We start from the raw sequence: 27,530 nt of genomic DNA, 5'->3' as shown, positions 1-27,530 counted from the left end.
CCAGCGCCCTTAGCGGCCACAACAGAAGGTTGGCGCCGATATAACGAGCCAATTTCAAGCCCTACAACAAGCCCCTCGATGAAGCCTCACGGACGGAGTCTGGAGGATCGATGGTAAGGGCTCGATATATGAGCCAACAGGTAATTTGAGGGTCAATGGCCGGAACTCCGCGTTTCGCAGAACGAATAGAGGTTACGTCACATCACACCAACTGCCGAAAGCCGCGGTATCCCCACAGCTCATAGAGCTACTACTCGTTTCTCTGCTAAGTAGACCTCGACTGCTACCAGGAAAACGTCTTCTCTCCGCCAGCTCCCCCGCACTACACGCCGCTTCACGATTCGGGATTCCAGCTTCTGCCATTCGTGCTCAGAAAATCCTTTTATCAGCTCGTCGGGTGCTCTATACTACCTAGTCATGATGGCAGTCTCTTTGTACTTCATCGTGACGCTTCTTGGTGCACTTGGCGCATGGTTGTACACCCCTGTCAGACACTTCACCACTATTCTAGGGTTTCGACCGTTCGAGAGTGCAGCCAATATACATGGCATCGAGACTAACTTCATCCCTGACACGGCAGCCTGCGAAGACTTGGAATACCATGCTCCCTCGGGCATGCTATACACTGCTTGTGTGGGAGATCTCGAACGTGCTCGTACTTGGATGCCTGGGTATGTTTCACGGCCCATGACTGTCTAATTGTTCCATTGAACTCTGGTATGAAAGAGGGGCAGCTAGTTAACTCATTGTTGAAGTGCCGGGGCTCTAGAGCGCCCTGATAGACCCCCCTTTGGTACCATTGTGGTGATTGACCCCACGGTAAGTGTTTGTAAGCAATGTGGTGTAATTGAAAATAGCGATTCAGCTAACCCTGTACCTCAGACATTGAAGTCACAGAAGTTGACCCTGGAAAACTTCAAAGGGCCCTTTTCTACGCATGGCATTAGCCTTTACACACCGCCGTCCAACCCAGACGTGGTATATGTATATGCCATTAATCATCTGCCTAACCCGCGATGGACGCTGGGCTCCAAGACAGAGGGAAGAGCGGCCTCACAAGTTGAACTTTTCGTGCACACTATTGGCAGCAAGACAGCCCGGCATTTGCGCTCAATTATTCATCCCATGATCCGGACACCGAACGATCTTCTCGCAATCTCCGAGAATGAGTTCCTGGTGACCAACGATCACTACTACCGCGAGGGTTGGATGCGATCTATCGAGGAGCTCGTTCGCTATACGAGTTGGACTGATCTAGTTCACGTGCGCTTCGACGACCAGAGCGTTGATGCAGCCGTAGCGCTCGATAGCATCCCAACGAACAACGGTCTTGGGTGGGGACCTGATCAGCAGGTTGTCATCAGCGATGCAGTGGGCGGCAACGTTTACTTCGCCAGCCTGCCCTCTACCGAGAATAGGACGATGACGGTCTCTCACTATATTCCCATTGACTGTGTAGTCGACAATGCTAATTACTTCGCGGATCCGTACGCCGGTGTTGATGGCAAGGACTACAGCGGGTATCTCATGCCAGGGCTAGCAGACGCTACACAATTCGTTCGCAGCTATGGCGACCCAGAGTTCAAGGCCCCCATGTCCGGTCATGTCTGGTACCTACCTGCAATCGCAGGCAAGAACAGGGATGTCAACGGCAAGAAGCTTTCTAAGCTCATCTTTAAGGACGATGGGTACACTATACGATCCGTGACTACTGCTATCCTTGTGGCTATTGATCCAGCGAAAAACGGTGGAAAGCGAGAGGGCTGGCTTTTCGTTACGAGTGTTATTGGAGCACAGATGTTGGCTAATAGGATTGATTTCGAGACAGCGTTGGTCTAGATCGAACACTGGACTGGGGCTGATATTACACAATCTAATTGCGGTTTATGATGTCCTTACTTTGACAAGCAGGTCAAAAGTGTGGATATTTAAAGTTGACTGACTTAAGTTCTCGGCATTTGGGATTTAAGATATATGATATGCGCGGTTGAATTTCCTGCGAGCGATGAGACAGCCAAACCATCAGCTCCTCCTTTGTCCTCACCAATCATTGAAACAATCAAGAATTCCTATTCTCACAACGCTAGCTTCAATAAGTGTTCAAGATCAGCTACCATTATACTAACAGATGCAGAATCAATGACGGCTTTGATTTGTGGTTTGTGGCAAGGGTAGAGAAAGGAGCTCGTAGTCACTAGATCAAGATGAAAAGCAAGATAGTCAATTGAGAACTACCCCCGCCACCCGCTTTCCCACAAGCCTATATAGCCTTTGTTGCATGCGCGTATGTATAGATATGGGTGGAAGTTCCAGGGTTCTGCCAGCTAAACCAAAAGGCTCCCACACCAAGGTATACGTAATTATATCATCATCTCAATCTCGGGGGCTTTTCCTAATCTTTTTTTGACCCGAACTCACTCACTCTAAGCATTCAGGTCCTGTATGTACCAATTGATCTGGAAATCGCCACACAGCATTGTTCCCTGAGCTGATATGCTGCCGTCATGCAAAGCCCCAAAACGATTCAAAGTCTCGTCATAGAGGTCTAGTATATCTTGGTTTGCTAGCGAAAACTTGGCGTTGCGTGGCGTGCCTTGACCCCTCGAGACGGCAAATCCGCAATGATACAAGATCATGCTGTGATGAGCGCCATTGGCGTCCGTAGAGAAATCGACCAGCCAGTCCCCGGCGTCTTCGTTGATACCGAAGCATGTGGCGTCACAATCAGAAGTCATCGGTGGCGCGCTGAAATCATTGGTTGTATCTTTGAATGTCAGGGGCGTACAATAACCCTCTATCGACGGGTTGCCATAACAGTTGTTTTGTGCGTGAGATATGGGAAGTACGATGAGGCTACCCAGTAGTATGGCGAGTGGGCTAGGATGTTGCATAGTTTTAACGATGATAAGAGTTGGTTGTGCGATGCTGGAGCTATGTGATTCCGAACACGGTTGGTAAGCACGGAATACGCCAACCTATCGAGAGAAGTCACACCATGATGTTGTGTCTCGGAGGAAGGGATGGTGGCGCGATGAAGCTATTTGTACTCCAGCCCACCCCTTTAACATGCATTGTCACGATGCTCTCATTAGTGAAGAACGCCATGTAGAATGTGGAATGTCGGTAAGAATTTCTTACCAGCAAACCATTTTGGCACAGTCACATTCCCATTGCCGATTAACCCATGTCGACGAAGAGCAGCTAACTGCCTCTCGTCACGCCCGTCACACTCATAACGGCCGTTTTATACTGGTGATGAGCTCAGAAATAGGCGATACCTTCGACAAGTGGATTGAGCCGATCCAGGCGTGACCATAACTCTTCTAGGCCATCACGAAAACTGAACCAATGACCATCGCAATGCTAGTGGTGAGTTGATTGTGATAGTGACGCTTGCAGGGATCTCATGTACCGTGACGCGCATGGGGCTGTGCCGATCCTCTCTTTCTTACCAACAAGTCGACCCAAGTCAATGAGGAGCTGTGGCTGAACAATCACCCCCAATATCCTCAACGGCGGTCCCACAGGACCTAGTTCTATGTATGTTACCACTGGGAGGTGACCAGTCCGGTCCAGCAGGCCGAAAATGGCTTATCATATCAAATGCACGAGTATGCGGGCACAGCTGTCAGTGGTCGGCAAGCGATCAAGCACGTGGGAACACGACCGCAGGTTGACAAATCTAATCAAGAATCAGGGGTTCGCAAGTAAATTCCCGAAATCATTGTGATACTATTGGTACATCGTCTCTGGTTGTCTCGCCTGCTGGGCTGGCATGCATGCTGAAGACGCAGCATATCTAAACATGGTGTGATCGTCACGAACCCCCGGCCCTATCCTCTCGAAACAAGCTGTCTCGCCCGACAGACAACCTGGACGGAACTTCATTGCGCATGTTGGTGCTTGCCCTTGCGCCTACTCTATCTTTTCTGCGGTCTTCCGCATCACGATGGTCTGTGCGACTTTTCTTGTTCTCTCTCGAGCTTCTCCTTGGCGCAGAGAGCGCAAGATGACTCTCGGATCCGCTCGACTTTGTCGCAGTCTTCTTTGCCGCAGGCCTTGGTGCCCTCGTATGGCTTGCAGCCACAGGCGTAAGTGATGATTATCTTGCACATGCTGGTAGGCGGGTGAGGTTTGATAGAGCGATTCGCGATCCGTATGTCAGTGGCTGTCAAGGTGCACCGTGGAGTGGCGCCGCATCTAGCGGGAGAGCGGTCAAGTATTTGGCTGGGCGTAGTGGGATGGTTTGTTATATTAATGAAAGTGTATGTTTCTGGCTTGCTGTTACTTGAGCGCGAAATACGAGTAAGGATGAATACGACCTGAGTATCAGAACGGAGAGCTTCGAGCACGCGTCTATTGTACTATTCCTCGATTTGCTCTTCATTGCCCTGTGGCCTTGGTTGGATTGTCAGGGTCTAAGAAGCAACGAATGGTTTTCTTGTCATTATCATCACATTTATGAGATGCGTAGCACAATGTTGCACCTGGAGGATCTGAGGGATCAGTCCAGGGCGGAGACTGGAAAAAATAGAATGAAAGGCAAAATAGGGAGGCCAGTTGGTAAGGGCCTAGGTTATGCCGAGGGGATATCGGGTTGTTTGCTGGCGAGCAGGGAGCAGGCATGTGGTGGATGGGGTTCACTCTGCCAGCCCGACGAAGTAGATAATAGTTAATCCACGGGGCGAATTCCGGATCGAGCTTGCCGACCGTGCTACCATCGCAGCCCACCGGACTCCCCGCCAATGGTTTCTAGCTCTAGGTAGGGCGTAGACGCGAGCGCTCTGGCTGGGTCGCAGCCTTGGCCAGTGGACCTCGAGAATCAGCATTGGGCTCATCTTTACCACTGTGCTTACGTAGTGCGGCGATGTGGATCTCACGACATCGAATGACCCGGCGTCGTGTTTGTGTATCTCGGACAGTTTAAAGTTCGTACCATCGGAGACGAACGTGGCCATCCCATGCCCAATAACGAAAGCTCAAGTCTGAGGAGACACGACTGCCGATTGAAAATATGGAGGCATCCAACTCATGATGATACGTGGTCATGTGCTGAGAGCTTCTGAGATAATCGCCTCAAGGCATGGTATCATGACACATGCCGGCTATCATAGCAATGAAGAAGTCCGCAGGGCATCTGTAAAAGATCATTGATGGTTAGCTAGGGATACTGGCAATAGTGGCTCCCTTGCGGATGGTCGATAACTTATACGCTCAGCAATGCCATTCGACAACACCATGCTCGTCACAAAGCAGTGCCAACACATTCCATCTTCAAATGTTAGTAGTGCGGATCATGATTATCTACGTCCATCACAGCAGCGAGTTATGAGGTGCAACAGAGGGTACGATCCTTACCTACGGCAAAATAATGCCCTCTAATAGTAATTGCTGACAAGGTCATAGTAGGTGCGTAGCCATTTTCCAAAGCCTGGATTAAGGTAACATGAATGACCTTCAGTAGAAACGGGCTATACTGTTGATAGATCGATAATTATATTGAGTACCCGCCGGGTCTCGATGGCAGGCTAGTCGCCTCCAGGGAAGTAGCTGATGATACCCTGCACATAATTATGATCTGTAGCTTTAGTTTTCATTCATAGTATCCTTAGAAGTTAGTATAGCCCTTTCCAAAGCCTAGCGACGGCCCTTTCTTCTCCCTGAAGCTTCAAAAGCGATAATGCACACTAACCCAGATCGTATATTGATTTTATTGAACGGCCGGACCAGCTCCCTTATTAGCAAGGCTTGCTAGATTATTAGTAATTAAAACTTTTGAGGTGCCTTATTCAGCTAGAAAGTTGTCTCAGTAGAAATGCCAATGGGAAAAACAACGGGGCCTAGATGAATTCTCCTGGTTGACTTGTTTATTGAGTAGCTATTGCGCTGGGATGATTGAAATTGCTGTGTAGTAGCTAACCAAGGTGAATAGTAGAAATCTTCGAATCTAAGATACCCCGATATACTTCGGAAGCATGTCGTTATTGTCTGCAATTTTCTTTCTAATAAGGAGTAAAAAGTAACTTCGTGGCTGAATGCTAACTCTTAATGACGGCTCTGTCGACCGATCCAGGTAGATAGACAAACAGCATGTTGTGAATCGCTGATAGTTTTTTTTTTTAAAGCCCCCTCTCACCGATTTAGACTACATTATTGGCTGGCCGTAATTTAACACATTATGTTCATTTTGTACTCGACCAGAACACGATACCATTGGGGTTAATTACAGATACTCTCCTAGAGAATAGGGGCCAATCCAACAGGTGGTTGAGTTAGCTATTAAATCATGTAATAGGTTATGAAGATTTCAGTTATCTCCGCAATTAGCTAAGTAGAACGCTGCAATTACGGAGATGAACATCTCAAGAATATGTTTCACTCATTATGTCAGACCTTCACGTTGGAGGCCGAGCACTATGGCACTCGATCTGGCCAAAGTTTGGCATAGAGACACGCGAAGTAATCTCAATGGTTGCGGCTAATATGGGCTACAGCGGAAAGGATTGGCACGGCAAACCATTTCATAAATTTGTTGCCACTACATAGTTCGTGCCGGCATATAGGCCAAATTAAGCTGCATTGGAGGAAAACGAGGGGTCCTACATTCACCCGTTATGCCCTTATTACAAGAATCGACGATGACCCCGACGGCGTGGAAAGAGTACCAGCCCTGGGGATACTAACACTCGAACGAAGCCCTAAAACTCTCACAACGGTCATGATTACTTCCACTTTCCTGGTTTGCGCCGGCTTGGCCGCTCAAGTTGCAGCAGCATGCGATCGGGCAAAGCTACAGAATGCCGCGACGGCGTACGTTCAGGCTCAAGCAAATGGGGAACTGGCGCTGCTCAATCGCGCCGACAATACCAGCTACACCGAAAATGACAGTCCCATGAGTATCACGAAAGGTCTGCTGTCTCAACCCATCACGATTGATTTCAACCGCAGCATTTATGACACGACTCAATGCGCAACATTCACGGAATTGACGGCAGCAACTTCGAAACACCCCTACGTGATCCACACTCGTATGCTCTTAGATGAAGCCGGCAGTAAAGTCACAAAGATCGAGTCAGTTATCACAGACAGCGGCGACTGGGCCTTCAATGCCACTGGCCACCTCTACTGGACTCGGCGAGAAAAATGGGAGCCCATCCCCGAAAACCAACGAGACACCCGCGCTGTCATTCAGGCAGCTGCCGATGCCTATCTCAATCAGTGGGGTAACTCAACCCTCCCCGTGCCATTGAACACTCCTTGCGCGCGTCTCGAAGGCGGGGCCTACACAGGGCAGAGCAATCCGTCAGCAAATACCTGCAGCATGGGGGCATTCCCGCAGCCACTCGCGGTTGCAAATCGTCGATACGTGATTGATGAAGAGCTGGGGGCGGTGGATGTCTTCAACGGCTTCCCGTGGTTGGAAGCTACCAAGCCGAACGGCTCAGTGCCGAGCACCAATTTCATTCGCGTCGAGCATGGGCTTATTCGGTACATCCATGAGGTCACAGTATGTGAAACGCGTAATTGTGGGCGAGGGTGAGTGCGGGGGAGGGGAGGACCATAATTGATCCTCATTTGTAGTTTTAGTCGGCAACGAAGTTAGGCTTTACGTTGCCATATTCTATAATAGTTGCTATCTCAACCTGACTATGGCGGACGTGAAAATCATCAGCAATCTTAGCGTTCCTTTGCATTTCTGCCTTATCCAGGTCGTACTCGCCGACCAGACTTGATTTCCGAAATAGTAACAGACGCAGTATCCGCGGGTAATAGGACTGACTCTAGTACACGGTATCTCAATCGGAGCAATGGATGGGCCGGAAAAGCAGAAGCGTCATAAGATGAGTACCCCTCATCTAAGTCGCAGATATGCTTGAGCTGATGCATCCACAGCATAGAGTAAGATGGAAACAATCATATGATGCCCGCATGTGCGTTTGTCTCTGGCTGCCGTGTTTCAGTTCCCAGCCCTTTTCAACTAATTACCGCTAATACATTTTACCAAACCTAAGCCCTGGGCTCCAATACAATTGGCGGCTACTGCAGAAGAGGATACTCGCCACCCTTCTTACATCAGAAAGCTAAGCGGGCGCATATTCTTGTAGAAACAGTGAGCACTAATGTCTTACCCCAGACGGTAATACGTGGTTGCTGCTTTTGCAATTCCCCAAGTCTCACCCAAGTGTAGTGATGTGGAGGCGATCTGTGATCTGGAATTGGAGAGCTGCATGACAGTCGTATTCATCTTTCTTGGCCGGAACTAAGTCAACAAGGCGCGATCGAGTGAGCAAGTTATAAAGCGAGGTGGCGTTCGCCATCTTCATAGTATTAGAACATGTGCTAGACTCTAGAAATTGCTTTTTCAACACGCTGATGTGTGGTGTGATATAAATGTGCACACAGCTTCACCTCCTGAACGGGGCCATACACGCTTCTCTGTTCCATTTCGCATCTACGTTCCCATTTTCTATCTACATTTCGCCATGGCAGTTGGTCTCAGCTCAATTTTAGCCATCGGGCTAGTGGCCATATTGCTATACCAGCTCAGCAAAGTTGGCCGTCGGCCAAAGGGGTGCCCTCCAGGACCACCAACTCTACCACTAATTGGAAATTTGCACCTTATGCCGAAGAAACAAGGTCACTTGCAATTCGAGAAGTGGGCTAAGGAATATGGGCCAATTTACTCCCTTGTTTTGGGAACACAGATTATGATCGTGCTGTCATCGGATCTAGCTGTGAAGGACTTGCTGGATAAAAGAAGCGGAATCTACTCGTCACGGCCTGACATGTACCTTGGTCAGGATATCACAAGCGGTGGATTCAGAATGGTCTTGATGGTCAGCTGTGTTCTCAACGGAGATTATCGTGAGCTTGATCATGACTAACTTCTAGTGTAGGAATATGGAGAGCGTTGGAGGATCGAACGAGGGATTGTCCACAATAGTCTCAATATTAAGGCTTCGCGAACCTATGTCCCTTACCAAGATCTCGAAAGCAAGGCCATGCTGCTAGGCTTTCTTGATAATCCTTCCCAGTTCTTCAACCATATCCGTAGATATACAAATTCCATATCGACTCAGATGATATTTGGGTTTAGGACACTGGACATCCATGACCCAAAATTAGAACGGCTCATTCACGTACGTTATATACTGTACTCTGGTGCTGCTGTACTCACACACAACAGGGCTTCGAGAAGTGGAGCGAAATCGCAGGAAGTCAGAGTGCGGCACTTCTAGACGTGTTTCCCATTCTGAGGCATCTTCCTGATTTCTTGCTCCCTGCGAAGAAATATGCGAGGAAATTGCACGAGAAAGAGTACGATTTGTTTGTCGGACATTATTTGACAGCAAAGAGGAAGCTTAAAGAAGGCAAATCAAAGGTGAGATCATTGTAATGTTTGATATGATGTGATCTGTGAGTCTAATTTACCTGGCTCTAAAGCCTTGTATTTGTGCAGATGTCGTTCGAGCTCAAGATGAAATCAAATTCTCTGACGGTGTAGCTGGATATCTCAGCGGTACTCTGCTAGAAGCTGGCTCAGACACCTCCGCATCGACGCTAATCGGATTTATACAAGCCTTGCTTATATTCCCTGAGGTGCCAGTGCTGGCCCAGGAAGAGCTTGATCGGGTATGTGGTGACCGCATACCGGATCTCAACGACCTCCCAGACCTTCCATATATCAGGGGCTGCATCAAAGAAAGCATGCGATGGATGCCCACGGCCATCCTTGGTGTTCCACATGCTGTGACTCGAGACGATGAGTATTCGGGCTATCATATCCCTAAGGGTGCTGGCGTTATGCTTAACGTGTGGGCGATACACAATGACCCTCACCGCCACCCCGACCCGCGAAGGTTCGATCCCAACCGGTGGATCCAGAACACTCAAACCTCCGCAGAAGCTGCTAACAACGCAGATGTGTCCAAGCGAGACCAATTTGTCTTTGGTGCTGGAAGACGCCTTTGCCAAGGTATACACATTGCCGACCGTAATCTCTTCCTGGCCATTTCTCGGCTTCTGTGGGCGTTTGATTTCAGAAGGCCCATCGATAAATCTACGGGGAAGGAGATCATACCAGATATGGAAGACTTGACTGAAGGCTTGCTGGTCTGCCCAAATGCTTTCAGGGCTGATATCAAGCCTCGTAGCTCACTCAAGGCGGACATCGTTAGATCGGAATGGAAAAAAATGACGGAACTGCTCGACGACGACTTGCAGTGGAAGTCAGTACCCGAGGGACTGGTGTGGCGCGACTATGAACCCCGTGACTCTGAGGAAATGTGATAAGGATGTCCTAGATTGCATGAACACTGAGTACGATTGACCACAAAAGGGTTCGTCTTTATAACCACCTTTCCGGGAAATATCTTGTGTCGGGCAGTCAAGCTGGAGGATCAACTAGGAGTCGCACTACTACTAGTCTCTGCTTGTATTCCAGGAGCCTAACCAGAAAATCGATGACATTTCCGCCATTAAGCAAAGGATAAATAAAGAATGATGGGATTGTGGAATTGCCAATACAATATGAGGACTGTTACGTAACTACCTAAGTCAGTGATCACCTAATACTACGCTGGAAGCTGTCACGAGAACAACGGAATTTGGGTCAACATGATTGCTTCAGATGCAATTGATTTGAATTCACCTACCAACAGGAGCTTCTTTGCCCATGGCAATCCTGTAGAGGCTACGTAGTAGGGCGGGAGGTTGGATGGCTCCGCCATATGTTGCTTACCAACCTCAGCTAGGAATTCACTTGGTTTACCCAGGGATTTGGACAGTTGGTGGTAACAGAATCTCTTTCTTTCTACTCTCTTTGCCTCTTCCCCTCTCTCTACTTGATGAGTAATATTGTTTTCCATAGCACATTCTATAGCGCCGCGAGTAGCACTGCTGTAATATTATATCAAACAAGGGTTCCATTTAGTAGAAAAGCTGTGATGAGAGTGCGTGGGCTCCGTAAGCCCATTTTTCACAGAAACCATTCTTCGAAAAGCTAGCTGTGGCAACTATCTTTAAAGTCTGAGGAGTAGTCTACCGAAGAGTATATCGTGACATAGGAGGCTCGAACGAACATGTTCCCCCATTGCGATTAACTTGGGTGTTATAATCAGTCGAAAACTAGTGAAATGTCATACTGAGCCCTGTAGTTATTTATTTGCTTAATTAACACTTCTCATTAGTGACTTAGTGACTCTCTTTTTGCTATGCATGTGCATGTGACGAAGACAGGAGGTGACTTTCCCATAACTTTTTACCGGTTTACTGCTACATACGCACGTAGGTCTCTCGTCAACCTGTTGAAATTCCTTGCCTGTATACACAGAAATACAGGGACGATGACATTCCTGCTAAGCGAGGTGCTAAGTGCTGGGGGTTGCATGCTTACTTGCATCGTCGCTATTGTTATTTGCAGTAGATTCTGGAGAGCATCTGTTGGAGCTAGGAGTGATTAGACCCCAAGTACTATTTGCTGGTATCAATCAGGTAATGTGATGTGGTGATGACTGCTTGCCAGTGCTTGGTAAGGTGAATCCTCCATCCTAGGTGGAAGCGGTATCCGTGCACGTCCGTCAATGACGCCAACTATGGCGAGATGCCAGTGCAGCCTTAGTGATGATATTGTGAAGGGGATCTGTTACAAATCTCGGGTTATACCTAAATCTGATATTGTTCGTGGAAATAAGATAAGTCACGGTGTTCACGATAGACGATGCTTCTTCCTTCCGACTCCCTTTTTCGTCGTATTCGTGGCATATCAGGGAGAAGCTGAACTGAGCGCATCGCATCGCGAATTAGATACGATGTGTGTAGCACTCGAATACGACAGTTCGTTTTCATGAAATCACTAGCCACAGTTGTGCGAAGTGGCTGTGTCTATCATCGCTTTCGTATTCGGATTCCGGTCAATTGGCTATTTAATTGGTTATTACAGATGCAATACTTTATATACAATATACATGTATCTTGTGCTCGCCGGGATATGATTGGGATAGAGGAGCCAGGCTAGCATGGAAGAGGTTAGACTGTACTACCTAGGTACTGCCAGCCCCTGCTCGACCCCCTGCAATCGTCTGCCCAGAGTCTGGCTCTGCAATGAGATCCCCAGATGACCCCCTGAAGCGCCCCTCTAATCAGGTACCCGCCGACCAAGGCACATTTAATTGTCGATAGCAAAAACGCCCAGAGCTCGATTGCATAAAATGTTGCTCGCGTCCCCTTTTATCTTCGAGTCGAGCACCGCCAGCAACCATCTCTCTCTCTCCCTCTCCCCTTGATCAACGATATCCTTATACCCTCTTGCCAATTGGCCATTCAAACTGTCATCGAGCCTTTCATTACGTCCTAAAGCCCCTATTTGCGACCGCCGTTATTCCAACACCATGGCCTCCAAAGCCCGTCTCGAGAAGCAGGACAGAGCCCGTGATGCTGCCTTTAACACGGCCATGCACGGCGACTCTGCCGCTGCTGCTGGCGGTGTGCGCGCCATGTTCGCCAAGGGCCGCGAAGCCAAGCAAGCTGCCGTTGACGAGTACTTCAAGCACTGGGACAATAAGGCCGCTGAGACTGAGACGGAAGAGACTCGTGCTGTATGTTGGACCCACGATCCCTTGACCGCTACGCCTTGTCACAATACTAAAACCACCTGACAGGCCCGCAATGCCGAGTACGCTACGTTGACGAGACAGTATGTTGTTGCGCCTCAACATTCCCTGGTTTCTAGAGGCTCCATTGGCTAACACGGTGGCGATTAGATACTACAACCTCGCTACTGACCTGTACGAGTATGGCTGGGGCCAAAGCTTCCACTTCTGCAGGTATTCGATCGGAGAGAACTTCTACCAAGCCATTGCCCGACACGAGCACTACCTAGCACACCAGATTGGCATTAAAGAGGGCATGAAGGTGCTTGATGTCGGCTGCGGTGTCGGCGGCCCAGCCCGCGAGATTGCCAAATTCACTGGTGCTCACATCACCGGACTCAACAACAACGACTACCAGATCCAGCGTGCCACCCACTACGCTAAGAAGGAGGGCTTGTCCCACCAGCTGGCCTTCGTCAAGGGAGACTTCATGGTAAGTTGCAAACTCGGCGCCACGTCGTGGGTAATCGCACTAACGCATGACTCTTTCAGCAAATGGACTTCCCTGATAATAGCTTCGACGCCGTCTATGCGATCGAGGCCACCGTGCATGCCCCCAAGTTAGCAGGTGTATATAGTGAAATCTTCCGTGTACTCAAGCCCGGCGGTGTATTCGGTGTGTATGAGTGGTTGATGACGGACGACTACGATAACGACAACATCGAGCACCGCAAGATTCGCCTCGGTATTGAGCAGGGTGATGGTATCGCGAACATGGTCAAGATCTCGGAGGGGATAGAGGCGATGAAAATTGCCGGTTTTGACCTCCTCCACCATGAAGATCTTGCTGACCGGCCCGACCCCATTCCCTGGTACTGGCCTCTTGCCGGCCGATGGAAGTACATGCAGTCCATGTTCGACGCATTCACAATCGCGCGAATGACGTGGTGGGGTCGTTTCCTCGCGCACAACTTCGCCGGTCTTTTGGAGACGGCTAAGCTTGCGCCAACCGGTACCAAGAAGACGGCCGAAAGTCTCGGCGAGGCGGCCGATTGCCTGGTTGCGGGTGCCGAGAAGCACCTCTTCACACCCATGTACCTGATGGTCGGGAAGAAGCCAGAGCAATGAGACAAGTAGTGATGACGATAATGACCGGACAAGAAAAAAAGGGGGGCTAGCATATTAGACATGTTCGCCGGCGCGATTGGGCATAGCGACCGGCTTCGATATACGTAATAATACCTAATGGTCAGGGAAGAGCAAGAGAGAGAGCAACGGACGAGACGAGACGCAAGGCGAGGTGCAGCGCCCGTCAAGATAGACAGAAGGATAGAGAGAGTGAAGACCTGGGCTTGCGGGGCTACGTTATACCTTGGACCGTTGCTACGTCGACATGCCGGTAGATGCCTACTGTTCAATACCTAGAAGTAGAATTTGAGCGCTGTATATAATAGAAGCTGCAATTCGGGCCGATAACAGGCAGAGCACAATCCATATGGGAAGTAATCTGAGTGAAAGGTCCGTATCAGAAATGGAAGGCGGTATGGTATGTATATATGACGTTCCATCCTTCGGTTATGGTGTTGATTGGATTGTAATCGACTTCTAGATTACTTCAGTACATAGATAATATCACAAAAGTCACATGATGGGTACCACACTTCACACATAGTAGTTCATGAAGTGATTCTGTATTGTCCTTGTTGACAAACCAAAATCGTAGACAAATTTGACTGGTTGCTGGAGGTTTACTATGTAGGTAGTTTACTTACATTCTACTACCTACCGGTACTACACAATACCTCCCCAACCAACCATCGGAATACCCCCAACGGAGCTAGCGGGGCACCCAAAGCCGATGTTGTCGCTAGCAGCTCCGTGATAGCCCACCTGTAATCGGTACAGTAAGGAGAGATTTAATAGGTTCAATACCTACTTCGTACCTACCTAGTAATTGTAGTAGATGCCTCCCGATATCTAGCACAGGAACCTGCAATGGCCGGAGGGTTGTGATAGAGGAGAGGAAGAAAAATTGACAGATAGATCAATGTGTCCTTCAGATTCGAGAATATGGTGAATCTACATCGGTTAGGTAAGCAGACATACCTACTCTAGATAGTACCTACCTAGATAGATGTACGGTGATATTAATTCGGGGCTCCGATGTAGGAAGAATCAAGACAGGCTCGACAGGGAGCTTGATAAGAGAGCCCGTTTACTGCCCGTTGTAGGGACATACTGCCTAAAGGGGTAAGCTTTTTAGTGCACAAGAGGATTAGCTCTCTCACGTCAAGCAACCCACGAAGCAGCTACCTCCGCCCTTTCTTAGGAGGTACAGCAGGGTCTCGGCAGAGGTACCAGCGCCTGTCTTTAGCACTTCGTCAGGGTACCCGACAGAGGCCCGGGGTACCTGTCCCAGCGCCTACATCCCGCCTACAGTGGAAGTATCCCGCCGAACCCAAGCCGGCACCAGACCCTTGAAGGCTGACAGAGCTAGGTACCCTGTCTAAACCACACTGCAGAAAAAATCACTCTCCAATCCCCAATCCGTGAGCCGACACTTTTTTCTCTCCCGTCCTCGCATCCATCTCTTTCCGCCCTACCAGTCCGCCCTCTTCACCCCCAACTCCCAGTCCTCTGGTGTCCGTCGACGGATCGGTCCTCCATTGTGTTCTTTGCCTTCTCTCGCCCCCTGATTTTGCCGCTTCCTTTCCTTCTCCTGCCTCTCTCTTCGTCTCTCGTGTCCGTCTTCGTCATTAGCCCAGAATGTCGCGATACCTTCGTCCCGCCGCGAGGCTAGCCGCCTCTGCCCGCATCGCGACGGTTGCTCCCCGGACCCTGCCCCGATTCACCTCGCCTGCCTCCTATGCCATTTCGCAACGGAGGTCATTTGCCGATGTCAAGGGAACCAAGGATTACACCGTCCGTGAGGCCCTCAACGAAGCCATGGCCGAGGAGTTGGAACAGAACGAGAAGGTCTTCATCCTGGGAGAGGAAGTCGCTCAATACAACGGTGCCTACAAGGTCACCAAGGGCTTGTTAGATCGCTTCGGCGACAAGAGAGTCATCGACACACCCATCACCGAAAGTGGTTTCTGTGGTCTGGCCGTCGGTGCCGCGCTGAGCGGCCTGGCTCCCATCGTGAGTCCTTTCTTGTCCGCCGTTCCCGGTCCACCTGTACACATGCGTATACATACACACATATACACATATATATGTATATATATATATGAATATTTTCGCATAGAGTAAGAAATGGCTTTCCAGAATCAATTGGCTAACCCGTTGCTGTATTTACACCATGCAGTGTGAGTTCATGACCTTCAACTTCGCTATGCAGGCCATCGACCAGATCGTCAACAGTGCCGCCAAGACCCTCTACATGTCTGGTGGCATTCAGCCCTGCAACATCACCTTCCGTGGCCCCAACGGCTTCGCTGCCGGTGTCGGTGCTCAACACTCGCAAGATTACAGTGCCTGGTACGGTTCGATCCCCGGTCTGAAGGTCGTTTCCCCCTGGTCCGCCGAAGATGCCAAGGGTCTACTCAAGGCTGCCATCCGTGATCCCAACCCCGTCGTCTTCCTCGAGAACGAGTTGATGTACGGTGTCTCTTTCCCCATGTCCGAGGCCGCTCAGAAGGACGACTTCGTCATTCCTTTCGGCAAGGCCAAGATTGAGCGCCAAGGCAAGGATCTAACCCTGGTTTCGCTATCCCGCACTGTCGGTCAGTGCATGGTTGCTGCTGAGGCTCTCAAGAAGAAGTATGGTGTTGAGGCCGAGGTCATTAACCTGCGATCCGTTAAGCCCCTCGATGTTGAATCGATCATCAAGTCCGTCAAGAAGACCGGCCGCCTAATCTCAGTCGAGTCCGGTTTCCCGTTTGCCGGCATGGGCGCGGAGATTCTCGCTACAACGATGGAGTACGGTTTTGACTACCTCGATGCCCCCGCTCAGCGTATCACAGGTGCTGAAGTGCCTACTCCCTATGCCCAGGGTCTTGAGCAACTGAGCTTCCCTACCGAGCAGATTATCGAAGATTACGCCGCCAAGCTGCTGCGTGTATAAAAAACGGGCTAAATCTTTACACGGGTGACGGAGACGTGCGAGGAAAGGGCGGTAGGAAGAGGTGCAAGATACGAGATACAACATGATTGGGCCTAGGCGGGCTCTATTGGTTATAGAATGTGTATGCGGCGTTATATCCCACGCATGTACAATATTAATTCATCCATATGGGCTTGGGAAACGGGGTTTTGTCTACTGTCTCCGAATTACTCACGACGCGATTCTGGCGGTTGTTTGATTGGGTGTAGGCGTTTCCCCTGCCGAATAAATACCACAACATAAGACGTACAAAAGTGCCTAGTCCTAATCTCCATCTCCTGCCCCTCTGCTCTTATGAGCATGTGATGGATATTTCACCACGAGCCGATCTTCATTGCAGTGAGGCAGACAGATGATAGTCATCAGCCTCGAACAGTGAAATTAGTGGCTTTATAACCACACCAACTTTGTAGCCGCTACAATCTGTTATCTCTTATTTACGGGCCATGGAGTGTCATTGGATCACATTTATTCGCAGGTGAAGAGGCTATGTGACTAACAATATGTGTTCTGCCACTAGGCGTAATAATATGTTCTAGGTTTTGTACGACTATCACGCGCATACCGTGGCAACACATATATCCATTGCCTGACTTCAAATCATACCCCATTTGATTCAGCCACATATCCACCCATTGCCCGTTGACCGGACCAACCTCGCGAAGCGTTTTACTAACTTGGGCAGCCCTCCACGTCATCATTCGCCTAGGAGCATGAGCCCTGCCAGCCGTGCGGTAGAAATCTACAGGCTTGATAGCCGGGTTCTTGTCGATGTCTTCTAGTGGCGCACGGCAACTTTTGAGCTTACTCAACCATTCTTCAAAGGACACTGGTCGAGACACTGGTCGAAGCCTCAGAACATTGGCCACCCACGGCACGATTTTACTCCACGATATGGCGTATGGATTAGCAACGTGGAATACCGGCAGCGTATCGTTGCCCAAATTTGCTATCGATGAGGACGCCGACTCTAGGATCTCTATTGAGACACGAGCTGCCTTATCCACGGGTAACCAGTCGATGTGATCACGCGAGGGAAACGACTTAGGAAAACATCCCAAGTGAACAGACGAGTTGATGAGCTGGGAGCATTAGCAAAAATACACGGTCAAGAAACCAGAACTAGGATATCCTGAATACTCACTGCTGGAATATACTCATGCCAATTCCACATACCCTAAGCCCTGAGGTAGCAGCAGCTTCACGGAACAGCTAAAAACTCTGCTAGCGAGTCTAGTGTGTGATGCTGGTATATATCCGTTGCCGAAACCCCCGGGATCTCGCGCGTGAGCCTCACCACCTGCAGCGAGTCGAGGCCCGCGCGGAAGAAATCGTCCGACGGCCCGAGGGGCCACGAGAGATATCTCTGCTAGAAACCGGCGCAGCCAGACTACTGTTTCGGCATGACTCCCGGATTCGAGTTCCGGCGGTGTCGTCTTCGTGGCGACGGCGTCTTCGGCGGTGCTGTGTGCGGTTGCTATATCTTCTTCGTAGACCTGATACATGCGTCGTCGTTGGATCTTGCCTTGTCCGAGGTACTGGATCGGTCTATGGGGATCAGCGAATAGAATGTGATGTCGATCGAGTTGTGCATGGGCAGGGGCATGTCTATTCGCAGCCTCGATGAACGGGCCTAGGATTTCTAGGATATCCTCTCGCTCGTGGGTAGTAGTAGGAGGCGCTACACCTTCTTGTAACTCTATAAGTGTCATAGGCTGGAACCGTCTCTGTTCGGCGACCATGGCGCCGCGGACGTATGGACAGCTCGCGAGCACCGTTTCTATCAGCGGCGGAGTGATCTTCTCGCCGTTGCTGAGGACGATGACGTCGTCTTTGCGCCCGCGGTAACGCCATAAGAACGGCTTGGTAGGATGGCGGTCGTACAGGTCGTTCATAGACCCTTCGTTGACGTCGGGGAAGGCGTAGAATCCGACTTGGAAAGGCTCGAGGTCAGCCCCGCCGCACACGATGAACGGCTCGTGTAATCCTGAGTCACTATCAGGGTCTGGTCTGAGCTCGATGCCCGAGTGAGTAAAGTGCCAATAGAAGTACTCCCAGTCTTCGGGCGCAAGAACCAGCCTGAGCAAGTTTGCCGTCTCGGTCGCGCCTAAGTTCCCTATGACGCGCGAGTACTTTGTTATGATATTCCCGGCTTTGTGAGGTAAAGGCGCTGATGGTAGAGACAATTCGTCAACTCTGCTAGATAGTGATTTACAGTTATCTTGACTTACCCCATGGCCGCGTTGATGTCACTGGTGTGGAATAGTGGCATAGACGTATACGCGGAGGTAGCTTGTTGGTATATTTCTGTTGTCGGCATGTAACCGTTGACCGAGGTTGCCAGGTGCCATTCCTCGTATGTACTGAGCATCCCATTCTTCCACACGATGGGCTTTGGGAGGCCCGTGGAGCCGGCCGTGTGAAGTACTAGGCACTCATCATGGCGAGCATCCTCGAATGACTTGGAATAGGGGTAATTTTCAACTACGCATGAGTCCACGAGCTCTTTTAGAGCTGGGATTGTCTGCGCCCGCATTGGTCTGTTCTTCAAGATGGGTTGAATATCTGTATGGCAGTCCTTTGCCGATAGGAAGATATGGCAGTTGGATTTGGCGAGCAGGTTGAGATGCCCATCCAGATAATTCCGTGGCGATGTGAATAGCATCTATATATGCACCAGAATTGGACTAGTTAAATATACAAAAAGATGGATTTATCATACCTTGTAGCCGACTTTGATAGCCGCAAACATAAGTATAAGATATCAGATATCATCTAACTATGAGCCTAGGTTAGGGTATAAATGGTCTACTAATGACCTACTTGGGCCGATATAAGATACGGTCTCGAGATTGGAAGGCTTATCAAGGTTATCTATTAGCCATCATGCTGTCCTATTAATGGCATTTGCGAAGCATTTTGCCGAAACATCTGTAAATCCATCTCGTGGGGGCTGTGTCTTGGGAAATGAGAAAAAGGGATGCTCGGGAACGACTGCGGCGAGTTCGTCCAGTATGAGACGGATAAGACGCCGAGTAAACGTTCGCCCTAGCTGGAACATAGGGTGAACGTCGTCTCGAACAAAGTCAAATTGGGACATTTCAGGAACAAGGGAGAAGCGCACATTGATTGTAAACTATATGATGAGTAAATTGCAACTCTTAATTGAAATGGCATTGCGTAACAGAATTATATAAAATCGCGCTTCAAATTCGAGAATAAGTCATATCCTAACCCTCGCGTGATAATACAGTTACCGTGACGCCACGATATCATAGCTGCCATCACGATGGTTTTTGGCAATGAAATTGGTGACTGAAACTGATCGTCCACCTTTCACAGACGATGTTCATTCATGATCAGCAACGATCAGTCACACCTTAACTCAGCCTCGACGGAGAGGGAATCTTGAACGCAGGCCAGAGTGATGATATTAGCCTTTAGTCAATATACTTTACAGGGGAACCTCAAACGGAACAACTTAGATTTTAGATGAGCATGTCTCCGTATTCAGCCATGTAGAGATCGGCGACTATTGCTAGTCGCCAAGTTCCACGCCTTAGAGCCCGTCTCCGGCCCCTCCCCCGCCCCCGCGATGCGATTTCGCTGCCCGAATTACCAGTAGGGCTGGAAGAAGGGCCGGTCCGCGACTTGAGCATTACGTGACCCCTCTCTAATGATTGAGGGGGCGGGAATAGCACAATAATAATCTACCACATGTTAAATGATGTATGTGGCAGTGGATGTGGATATGGCAGCAAGATGAAAGTCGCCAATTAGGTGCTCCTGGCTTTGTCGGAGCTATTATAAGTACTTCTGACGGTTTTGGCAGCCTTTTCATACGCCAAGAGCAACATCTTGCCCAGATCAACAAAGTCTGTAAAAATGAAATCACCGCAAGGCAACCCAAACGATCACCCTATTACAGAATTCGAAAAGGAGCTCAGGGGTAGCTGCCTATGCGGTTCCATCTGCGTCACCATCCGCGACGCAGACCTTTTCACTCACCCTCGGGGCCATCTCTGCCACTGCTCCAATTGCAGGAAGGTAGCCGGGAGCTTTGTAGCAGCGAACCTGGTCATCGAGACAGAGAAGGTCGACATCCAAGACTCTTCGGGTACGCTGAAAACGTACAATGACTATGATACACTGTCGGGAAACCCTGTTTACCGTTCGTTTTGCAGTGTAGATGGAAAGTGAGTTCATCCCGCATGCATTTATCATGCCCATCTGGGATACGCATACATATGCACACACACACACTCGCTTCCTTTACACGATGTACCTATAAAGAAGCAACTCATATTTATCACAATGGCTGACTGAATAATCCTGCTACCCAGTCCGATCAAGTCCGAATCGCCTCTGTATCAAGGTAAAGTGATTCTGAAGATGGGAATCTTTCCGCGCATTCCAGAGCCAGGGGCGGAGGGCTTTGCGCTGCACAGGCACGCCTGGGAACCCGAATTTGAGGGAACAGTCAAGTATAAGCTTGCGCGAGGCGGGGAAAAACTGGAGTAAACTGCTGATAGTACTGCTAAACGATATAAAACATGTGACAACTATGTTCTTGATACGCGAAATAGTTAAAAGAATGTACCCTTCGAATGGTATTGAAAATTGTCGTATTGCTCATTGTCATAACCAAGTATACTACAGGGTGCCATTCGTAGAAGAAATTACCCGGCCCAACCCAGCTCCGCAACGGTTCGGTGTTGTCAGCGATAAGTTGAACTCCTGATATCTAAGGTTCCATGCGGGGAATAACCAAGGGCTTACGACAGACAATTCTCAGCAAAATAGTGTTGCAGACTCCTGCAGAGAGAGGTCGGTGTAGGAGCGCCGTTGGTGGCACCGGCTCTGGCATGTCCCCGTGGGCGATGAAGACCAAGCACCACCGCCACTACCGGACGGCGGCGTCGTAGCTTGGAAACAAGTCGGAATGGGACACCTCGTCAGCTTCAACGCCTGGGGCTTTGTGAATTCGTTCAGTATTTTCCAGTCATTACACCGTCGCTCTTCAGCGATCTCGATCCAATATTTCCTGGGTTGGATCGGTACAGATATTCCTCCTATTTGCTATCGGCGCATCTCCCGGGTGGGCGCTCGATGCGGGACGGTTCCGGCCCGTGACCTTTGTCGTGTATATCGCCCATATTCTAGGGATATTCTTGACATCCATTTCCTCGAAGTACTGGCATGTGCTGCTTACCCAAGGCTTTCTAGTTGGCATTGGCAACGGTCTGTTGTTCTGTCTAACTATCTCCCTTGTTGGCACTTATGTCAGCTACTGGAAGTCTCATATATCCGGTCGTGGTTCAGAAACTACTGCCAGTAATCGTCTTTGGATAGACAGTCCGCATCTTCGGCGTGATCACGATCTTCGCTAGTACTTTGGCCTTTGGCCTACTGAAACCACGGCTTCCGCCACGTCCCTCGGGGTCTGTAGTCGACTGGGCCGCATTTAACAAGCCACCCTACGTCTTATATTGTATTGGAATATCCCTTATCTTCTTAGGCCTCTATTTTGCATTCTATTACGTAGGTTGGTTCACCAACCATCATGTTATCGCAATTAATAGACGATATAGATTGGGGCATTCGCCCGGGATATCATTGGCCTAACATATACGGAGTCTATCAATCCTATTCTCATCATCAATGGTGTGAGATATGTTGGGCGTAATTTGCCTGCTATAATCGCTGACAAATATTTTAGAGCGTTGAACGCCATCATACCTTGTGCTTTTGGGTCTGGAATTCTTCTATTTGGTTGGATTGGTGTTCACGATCAAAGAGGTCAAATTTCTTTTGCTGTCGTATATGGAATTGCCGCTTCAGTGGTACAGAGCATGTTCGCCATCGCTCTCTCGAGTTTAACGACAGATCTTGGCAAGCTTGGTACACGTAATGGTATGTGTTTTGCCATTATTTCTATTTCTACGTTGATCGGGCCGCACATTGCTGGTGTTCTCATTGATGAGGCGGGTGGGAGTTATTTACACGCTCAGGCATATGCCGTGGCTGCAGGTAGCTTAGTCCTGATGGCCGCTCGCCTCTACAAAACCGGTCCTGGTCTTATTGCACAAGCATGATTAGACAGCAGTCAATAATAGAGTTAGCTAGATTAGATATTACTGTTAAACTAAAGAAAGTGAACTCCAACTAGAAAAACATAGCTTTGCCGTCAACGATAATACCCTTTAGGCTAACTAACTACGAGGGAGTTCGATGATTGACGGCATGCCCTTATTCTGTTTATCCAGTAGTAACAGATCAAATAATCATTAGAAAAATTACTATCTTGTCTAGATAAAGGGTCCTGGTAAATATCTAAGCCCTCCGAACTACAATTGGAAGTTATTTATGATCATTACTTGTTTTGATAGATGGGTCATAGTTATCTGAATAAACGAACTATACGAAACATATAGTAGTACCTTCCTCACACCCAATGTAGACATATAGACATATCTGGAACACAGTACACCCACACCACTCTGTACCTGCACCTTAAGTGTTGCATGATCTACTCTGCAGAGTCACATCATCAACCAAGGTTCATAGTAGTTTGACGTTGTTCTGCTACCGCTCCTGGATGGAGTTATATGGATCAAATGACGCGAGCATAAGGCGGCTTTCCTCCGTGTTAATGGTCAGTGAGATGCTATCCAACATAGCGTCTAAGGACACTTCGGTTGCAATGCAGCACTTTTGTAGGATAATGATATGACGAACAATTTACCATTTAAAGTCGCACGTTAAACAAAAGTCATATATGAATGAATGCCTAGCTTGACAAATATTCCTTCTACAAGTTGCTTATTTAAGGGTAAAGCAGTAGTGAAGTCTTTCATTCATCATCGGCTACTCGATATCTTAGTCCTAGCTGGAGGTATACAAAACCGCTAAAATCACTGGCTAGGACTAAGTATAAGAATGCACTAGTGTAACAGCAGCAAAAGGAGTTGTTATTGTAATAATGATCAAAATCTCCTTTCATGGGTATAATCGAATGACCGCTTAAAGAATGCCATCATATATACATATTCATAAATATACACCTCGTCCGTTCCATCATCTAGGCATGAGATTCTTATCTGGCAACAGCAGTTCCTTAACTATATGGAGCTGCGGATTTATAGGTCCTTGGTAGCCCACCCAAGGCGAGGAGAGCTAGTAGTCTGGTCAAAGACGACAAAAGCAGCCTTGAGGGCAATGTCACCGTAGATGTTGATGCCAATGCCGTTGGAGGATTGGATACCGCCGAAGCAGGTGGAGCCAGACTCGTCTACGGGGGCATAGTTGATGTACTCTCCTGGAATGGTGATCTCAGCATCACCAGGGGTGAAAGTGAGGTCAGGAAGCTCGGCGTCACAGGGGAAGACGTAACCGCCCTGTTGCTGGTCCTCCTTAGCGCCATCGACCTGGCTATAGTAGGACTCGACGACGGAGTCAGGGAAGAGAGCAAGGGTGGTGCCGGTGTCGGCAATACCATCAACAGATTCGCCGTCGATGTCGGCGGTGAAACCCCAGAAGCCCTGGCTGTCGTCGACGTCGACGTAGCTAATAGAGCCGGTATACTTGGAGTCATCGATGACACCGAAGTCGTAGGTACCGGCAGTGTGGTACTTGAGGTCGGCGGTCCACGCAGCCACATCAAGACTGTCGACTATGTTGTCAAAGAAAGTCTTCTCGGGCTTGGGGGAGACGGTGTTCAGGGTGCTGAAGGCAAGGCCGAGCAGACCGTCGTTGTTGGAGTCCTGAGCGAATTGGTCTGAGACTTTCGAGGCAGACTCGACAGCCTGGGAGTCGAAGCTCACACCACCAACAGTGACGACGTCGTGGTAGACGGAGCCACTAGAAGAGCTTCCATCACCGTAGCTAATGCTCCATGTAGCACCACTAACCTCCTCAGACGAGGAAGAACTGCTAGGGTCATACTGGGCCTGTCCGTTGATAGAGGAGCTCGGGGTGTCTGTGCTGAAGACCCACAGGTCGGAGGAACCCGAGTCGAAATCCAAGTTGAGTGTCTGGGCGGGAGTACCGATGTCGACAGGAGTAAGGTACTGGATATCGTATTCCTCTGGGGTAGTCTTAGCACTGCCGGAATCACGCTTGGCCTTCTTGGCGGCGTTATACTTGGCAACGGTCTTAGCTAGACCCTCAGGCATCTTAGCTCCGTACTTGTTGTAAGCCTTCGCAAGCTGGAAAGGACCATGAGGCTTGAAGGCGGTGTTGGAAACCTGGTTGACGGTGAAAGAGCTAGACTTGGTGCCGATCTTGGTCTTAATTGGGTTCGCAACTGTGAGGCCGGCAAGGGCCGCAGTTAGTGCGACAGCGGATTGGGTAACCATGATGACGGCCGTAGAGGATTGATGATGCTTCGAGGCACAAGGTAAAGAGCGAGCAAGGGCACTGAAGAGGAGTGAAGATGAAGGTGATGGCGTTGAAACAATCTGGAGAGAAGTGACGGGAAGTCGGCAGTCTTATACAAGATGTCGAGAGTCAGCAAGCAGCCAAATGTTTACACGATAACGCAGCAATCCGATAGAGAAGGAGTAGGACGATCCTTTTAGCAAACAGGGTGTTTGTCATTTTTAGGCTGGCAGAGGCTGAGTAGAACTGCCTTCCTTGGAATACCGGCCGTGATGACAGGAGAGGCGCCAGCAATATGTGGGTGTGGTGGGTGTCGTGTGTGGATATCCCGACGATCACGGCTCTACTGCAGGTCCAACAGAGAGGATGCTCTACTTAGGTACCTTATTGGAAGACTGCGATGGTCCTTGAATCACAAGCATGCCGAATAGCATTTATCAAATCAGATCTTTCGGTTGGGTTTAGCTGTTAGGTGAGTTTATGCGTTGGCAGCTCTCCCTGCGTTATGCTGTACCACCCCCCCTTGACCACCTTGATCTGGGCACAGCCCACTAACATTCAAGAATAGCAAGCCCTCCTGCTTGCGTGATGTGAGATGCTTGACGGTTATTGGGCAACAGCACCAACAGCTCTTCAAATGATATCGGACAAGTTCCCTATACTGGATTGCGTTATTATAGCACAAGCTGCCATCATGGAGATTCTCAGCTCGTATGAAGCCTCTGGGACCTATCAGAAACTAAAGTCAGTCTGTGATGATGGCACTAAGATCTACAGCAGCAGGCCCTAAAAACTGGCACATTGCAAAGACGCCTGCCTAATTCGGGGACCAGAGCCAGATAATGACAAAGGGTGTCCTTCTCAAGTAAGTGATGATAGGCGGACAGAGGAGAGCGAAGGATAACTAAATGCTAAGGAGACTGTACTGTAGTGTAGCGTCGTATAGTTCAACCCGCGGACTTCAGCCAGTAGGGCTCGAGATCAAGCCGCATTAGCAGCATCCCTGTATTTGACAATTTGTTCTGACACAAATGCAAATGAAGCTGCCGAGAGTGGCAACTGGCCATGGACTCTGTCGTCCAACAAATGTTGAATCCTCAGAATTACTAACTTGTAGCTGGGAGTAGTCGATACGCGCGTAAGAATCCACGCTGACAACCTGCCTTTCTAGGCCAAGTAAGGGTGTTCCGTCGTCTCATCTGCCGACGTTTGACCCACCCCTAAATCGCGCTCTTTGCTGCGCTTCCTGCGTTCGATACGGCGTCTCAGTACCAAGATCACTTCCCGTACGGAGACCTCCCGACGGCATCAAAGACAAGCTTTCACCCCCAGGTCTTGGCCACTTGGCTGCAGCGCCAAGAGCATTGACGTTGTGATTCTAGAGTTTCTAGAGTTTCTATCGCTAGTGAGGCTCAAAATCATTACAGGTAGACATACTATCTTAATGCTGTTACTTTATTCTGAGTAAATCCACCAACCAAGCCTGAGGCGGTGTTCGTGATGCCTCAATGCGTTCTATTTAAATCGTGCAGGTAATGACTTGCACCGGACTTGCTTCTCCTCGTTAGCGCGATCATATGATGGGCACCGGGATGAGGTGATTCTTGTATCGGACACTTCGACATTACTGTAGCGTGTAGTTAGTGTACCAAATCTATCAAGACGAAGATCGCTCTGGACATATACCGAAGTCGGAAGTTTTCGACTCGGGGCGGAAACAGGGCGCCAATAGAATGGCAGTGTTCAGAAGTGGATGGGGTCTTCGGAGGCATCGTTCGGCAAGCCCACCAGCACGCCTGATCCTAGGCGTAGGTACTGTGTATATTGTAGATACCGTAGTCATTGGTAGTGTTCCCATCTCTGTCCAACTAGCTGCCTGTTTTCGATAACAGCCGTCGATCACTCGTACATTCACATCTTCCCCTTACCAATGGCAACGTACGCCTTGTCCGTTGGTGCTTTTGAAACCGGGCGATTTTGTTCAGTGCCGAGAGTGCCTAGGCAGTTTAGGTCCTTAATATCAAGCACCGCAACCTCGGCATGACGATTGTTTATATGCATTTCTACCCCGAAAATGTCGATCGCCATTTGACCCAGTGCAACTGACCGATTGCCAGACTGCTATGATCCATCCAGCCTTGTAGAACAATTGTTGTCGCTCAAATGCACCGGGCAGTTGACTTCATTGCACCCAGCTTTACGGCTTTGGGCTTGGAAGGTGTCCGTCATTGAGCCTACAGCATCTGGCAGAATACAGGCCGCCGAGACACAGATCAAGGCCTCTGAGCATTGCCAGCCTGACTGCATGCTGCAAACAGCGGGCCGTTCACACAATCATCGCCGTGTGGGTAGAGCTGCATCCTGACTTCGGAATAAGAGTTGCGCCGGTATTGAGTGATCCAAGTCTGCTATGTGGCAAGATGCTGCGGTCAGGCTTAATGCTTCCGTGAAAGGAA

At 49.3% G+C, this 27,530-nt stretch overlaps 11 protein-coding genes across 11 annotated transcripts; 7 read left to right on the top strand and 4 right to left on the bottom strand.

Annotated features, from left to right (window-relative positions):
• The first annotated feature begins 30 nt into the window (after window positions 1-30).
• Window positions 31-2,131, top strand: F5B22DRAFT_458122 (serum paraoxonase/arylesterase family protein). Its single transcript, XM_047972036.1, has 3 exons — window positions 31-671; window positions 756-819; window positions 883-2,131. Exons 1-3 carry the CDS (start codon window positions 418-420, stop codon window positions 1,837-1,839), a joined length of 1,275 nt encoding a protein of 424 aa, XP_047834093.1. The 5' UTR covers window positions 31-417; the 3' UTR covers window positions 1,840-2,131.
• F5B22DRAFT_458159 (uncharacterized protein) lies at window positions 2,132-3,375 on the bottom strand. The gene has a single exon (XM_047972037.1). It carries the CDS (start codon window positions 2,889-2,891, stop codon window positions 2,424-2,426), a length of 468 nt encoding a protein of 155 aa, XP_047834092.1. The 5' UTR covers window positions 2,892-3,375; the 3' UTR covers window positions 2,132-2,423.
• A 3,013-nt stretch (window positions 3,376-6,388) lies between these two features.
• F5B22DRAFT_592716 (uncharacterized protein) lies at window positions 6,389-7,648 on the top strand. Its single transcript, XM_047973951.1, has one exon. It carries the CDS (start codon window positions 6,719-6,721, stop codon window positions 7,538-7,540), a length of 822 nt encoding a protein of 273 aa, XP_047834091.1. The 5' UTR covers window positions 6,389-6,718; the 3' UTR covers window positions 7,541-7,648.
• Window positions 7,649-8,621: 973 nt separating this feature from the next.
• F5B22DRAFT_634021 (cytochrome P450) lies at window positions 8,622-10,290 on the top strand (the record flags this gene model as incomplete). The annotated part of the gene is made up of 4 exons (XM_047976923.1): window positions 8,622-8,837; window positions 8,898-9,140; window positions 9,188-9,382; window positions 9,445-10,290. 4 exons carry the CDS (start codon window positions 8,622-8,624, stop codon window positions 10,288-10,290), a joined length of 1,500 nt encoding a protein of 499 aa, XP_047834090.1.
• A 1,721-nt stretch (window positions 10,291-12,011) lies between these two features.
• On the top strand, window positions 12,012-14,243 carry F5B22DRAFT_592709 (sterol 24-C-methyltransferase). The gene is made up of 4 exons (XM_047973950.1): window positions 12,012-12,596; window positions 12,660-12,694; window positions 12,762-13,083; window positions 13,143-14,243. The coding sequence occupies exons 1-4, from the start codon at window positions 12,390-12,392 to the stop codon at window positions 13,716-13,718; spliced, it is 1,140 nt and encodes a 379-aa protein (XP_047834089.1). The 5' UTR covers window positions 12,012-12,389; the 3' UTR covers window positions 13,719-14,243.
• A 1,113-nt stretch (window positions 14,244-15,356) lies between these two features.
• F5B22DRAFT_634019 (pyruvate dehydrogenase E1 component beta subunit) lies at window positions 15,357-16,656 on the top strand (the record flags this gene model as incomplete). The annotated part of the gene is made up of 2 exons (XM_047976922.1): window positions 15,357-15,731; window positions 15,898-16,656. The coding sequence occupies 2 exons, from the start codon at window positions 15,357-15,359 to the stop codon at window positions 16,654-16,656; spliced, it is 1,134 nt and encodes a 377-aa protein (XP_047834088.1).
• A 206-nt stretch (window positions 16,657-16,862) lies between these two features.
• On the bottom strand, window positions 16,863-19,231 carry F5B22DRAFT_660436 (uncharacterized protein; the record flags this gene model as incomplete). Its single annotated transcript, XM_047980286.1, has 3 exons — window positions 16,863-17,777; window positions 17,916-18,894; window positions 18,927-19,231. The coding sequence occupies 3 exons, from the start codon at window positions 19,229-19,231 to the stop codon at window positions 17,133-17,135; spliced, it is 1,929 nt and encodes a 642-aa protein (XP_047834087.1). The 3' UTR covers window positions 16,863-17,132.
• Window positions 19,232-19,546: 315 nt separating this feature from the next.
• Window positions 19,547-19,783, bottom strand: F5B22DRAFT_592708 (uncharacterized protein). The gene has a single exon (XM_047973949.1). The coding sequence runs from the start codon at window positions 19,754-19,756 to the stop codon at window positions 19,580-19,582; it is 177 nt and encodes a 58-aa protein (XP_047834086.1). The 5' UTR covers window positions 19,757-19,783; the 3' UTR covers window positions 19,547-19,579.
• A 797-nt stretch (window positions 19,784-20,580) lies between these two features.
• F5B22DRAFT_643090 (Mss4-like protein) lies at window positions 20,581-21,216 on the top strand (the record flags this gene model as incomplete). Its single annotated transcript, XM_047978212.1, has 2 exons — window positions 20,581-20,891; window positions 21,039-21,216. The coding sequence occupies 2 exons, from the start codon at window positions 20,581-20,583 to the stop codon at window positions 21,214-21,216; spliced, it is 489 nt and encodes a 162-aa protein (XP_047834085.1).
• A 421-nt stretch (window positions 21,217-21,637) lies between these two features.
• F5B22DRAFT_634018 (MFS general substrate transporter) lies at window positions 21,638-22,790 on the top strand (the record flags this gene model as incomplete). Its single annotated transcript, XM_047976921.1, has 4 exons — window positions 21,638-21,673; window positions 21,720-21,977; window positions 22,048-22,236; window positions 22,287-22,790. 4 exons carry the CDS (start codon window positions 21,638-21,640, stop codon window positions 22,788-22,790), a joined length of 987 nt encoding a protein of 328 aa, XP_047834084.1.
• Window positions 22,791-23,720: 930 nt separating this feature from the next.
• F5B22DRAFT_457554 (aspartic peptidase domain-containing protein) lies at window positions 23,721-25,199 on the bottom strand. Its single transcript, XM_047972033.1, has one exon. The coding sequence runs from the start codon at window positions 25,050-25,052 to the stop codon at window positions 23,835-23,837; it is 1,218 nt and encodes a 405-aa protein (XP_047834083.1). The 5' UTR covers window positions 25,053-25,199; the 3' UTR covers window positions 23,721-23,834.
• Between the last annotated feature and the right edge of the window lie 2,331 nt (window positions 25,200-27,530).

Source organism: Xylaria bambusicola, assembly GCF_022495145.1.
Source record: "Xylaria bambusicola strain CBS 139988 unplaced genomic scaffold F5B22scaffold_6, whole genome shotgun sequence".
NCBI lineage: Eukaryota > Fungi > Ascomycota > Sordariomycetes > Xylariales > Xylariaceae > Xylaria > Xylaria bambusicola.
The sequence above is the reverse complement of the archived record's forward strand: the minus strand, read 5'-3'. Positions and strand labels throughout refer to the sequence as shown.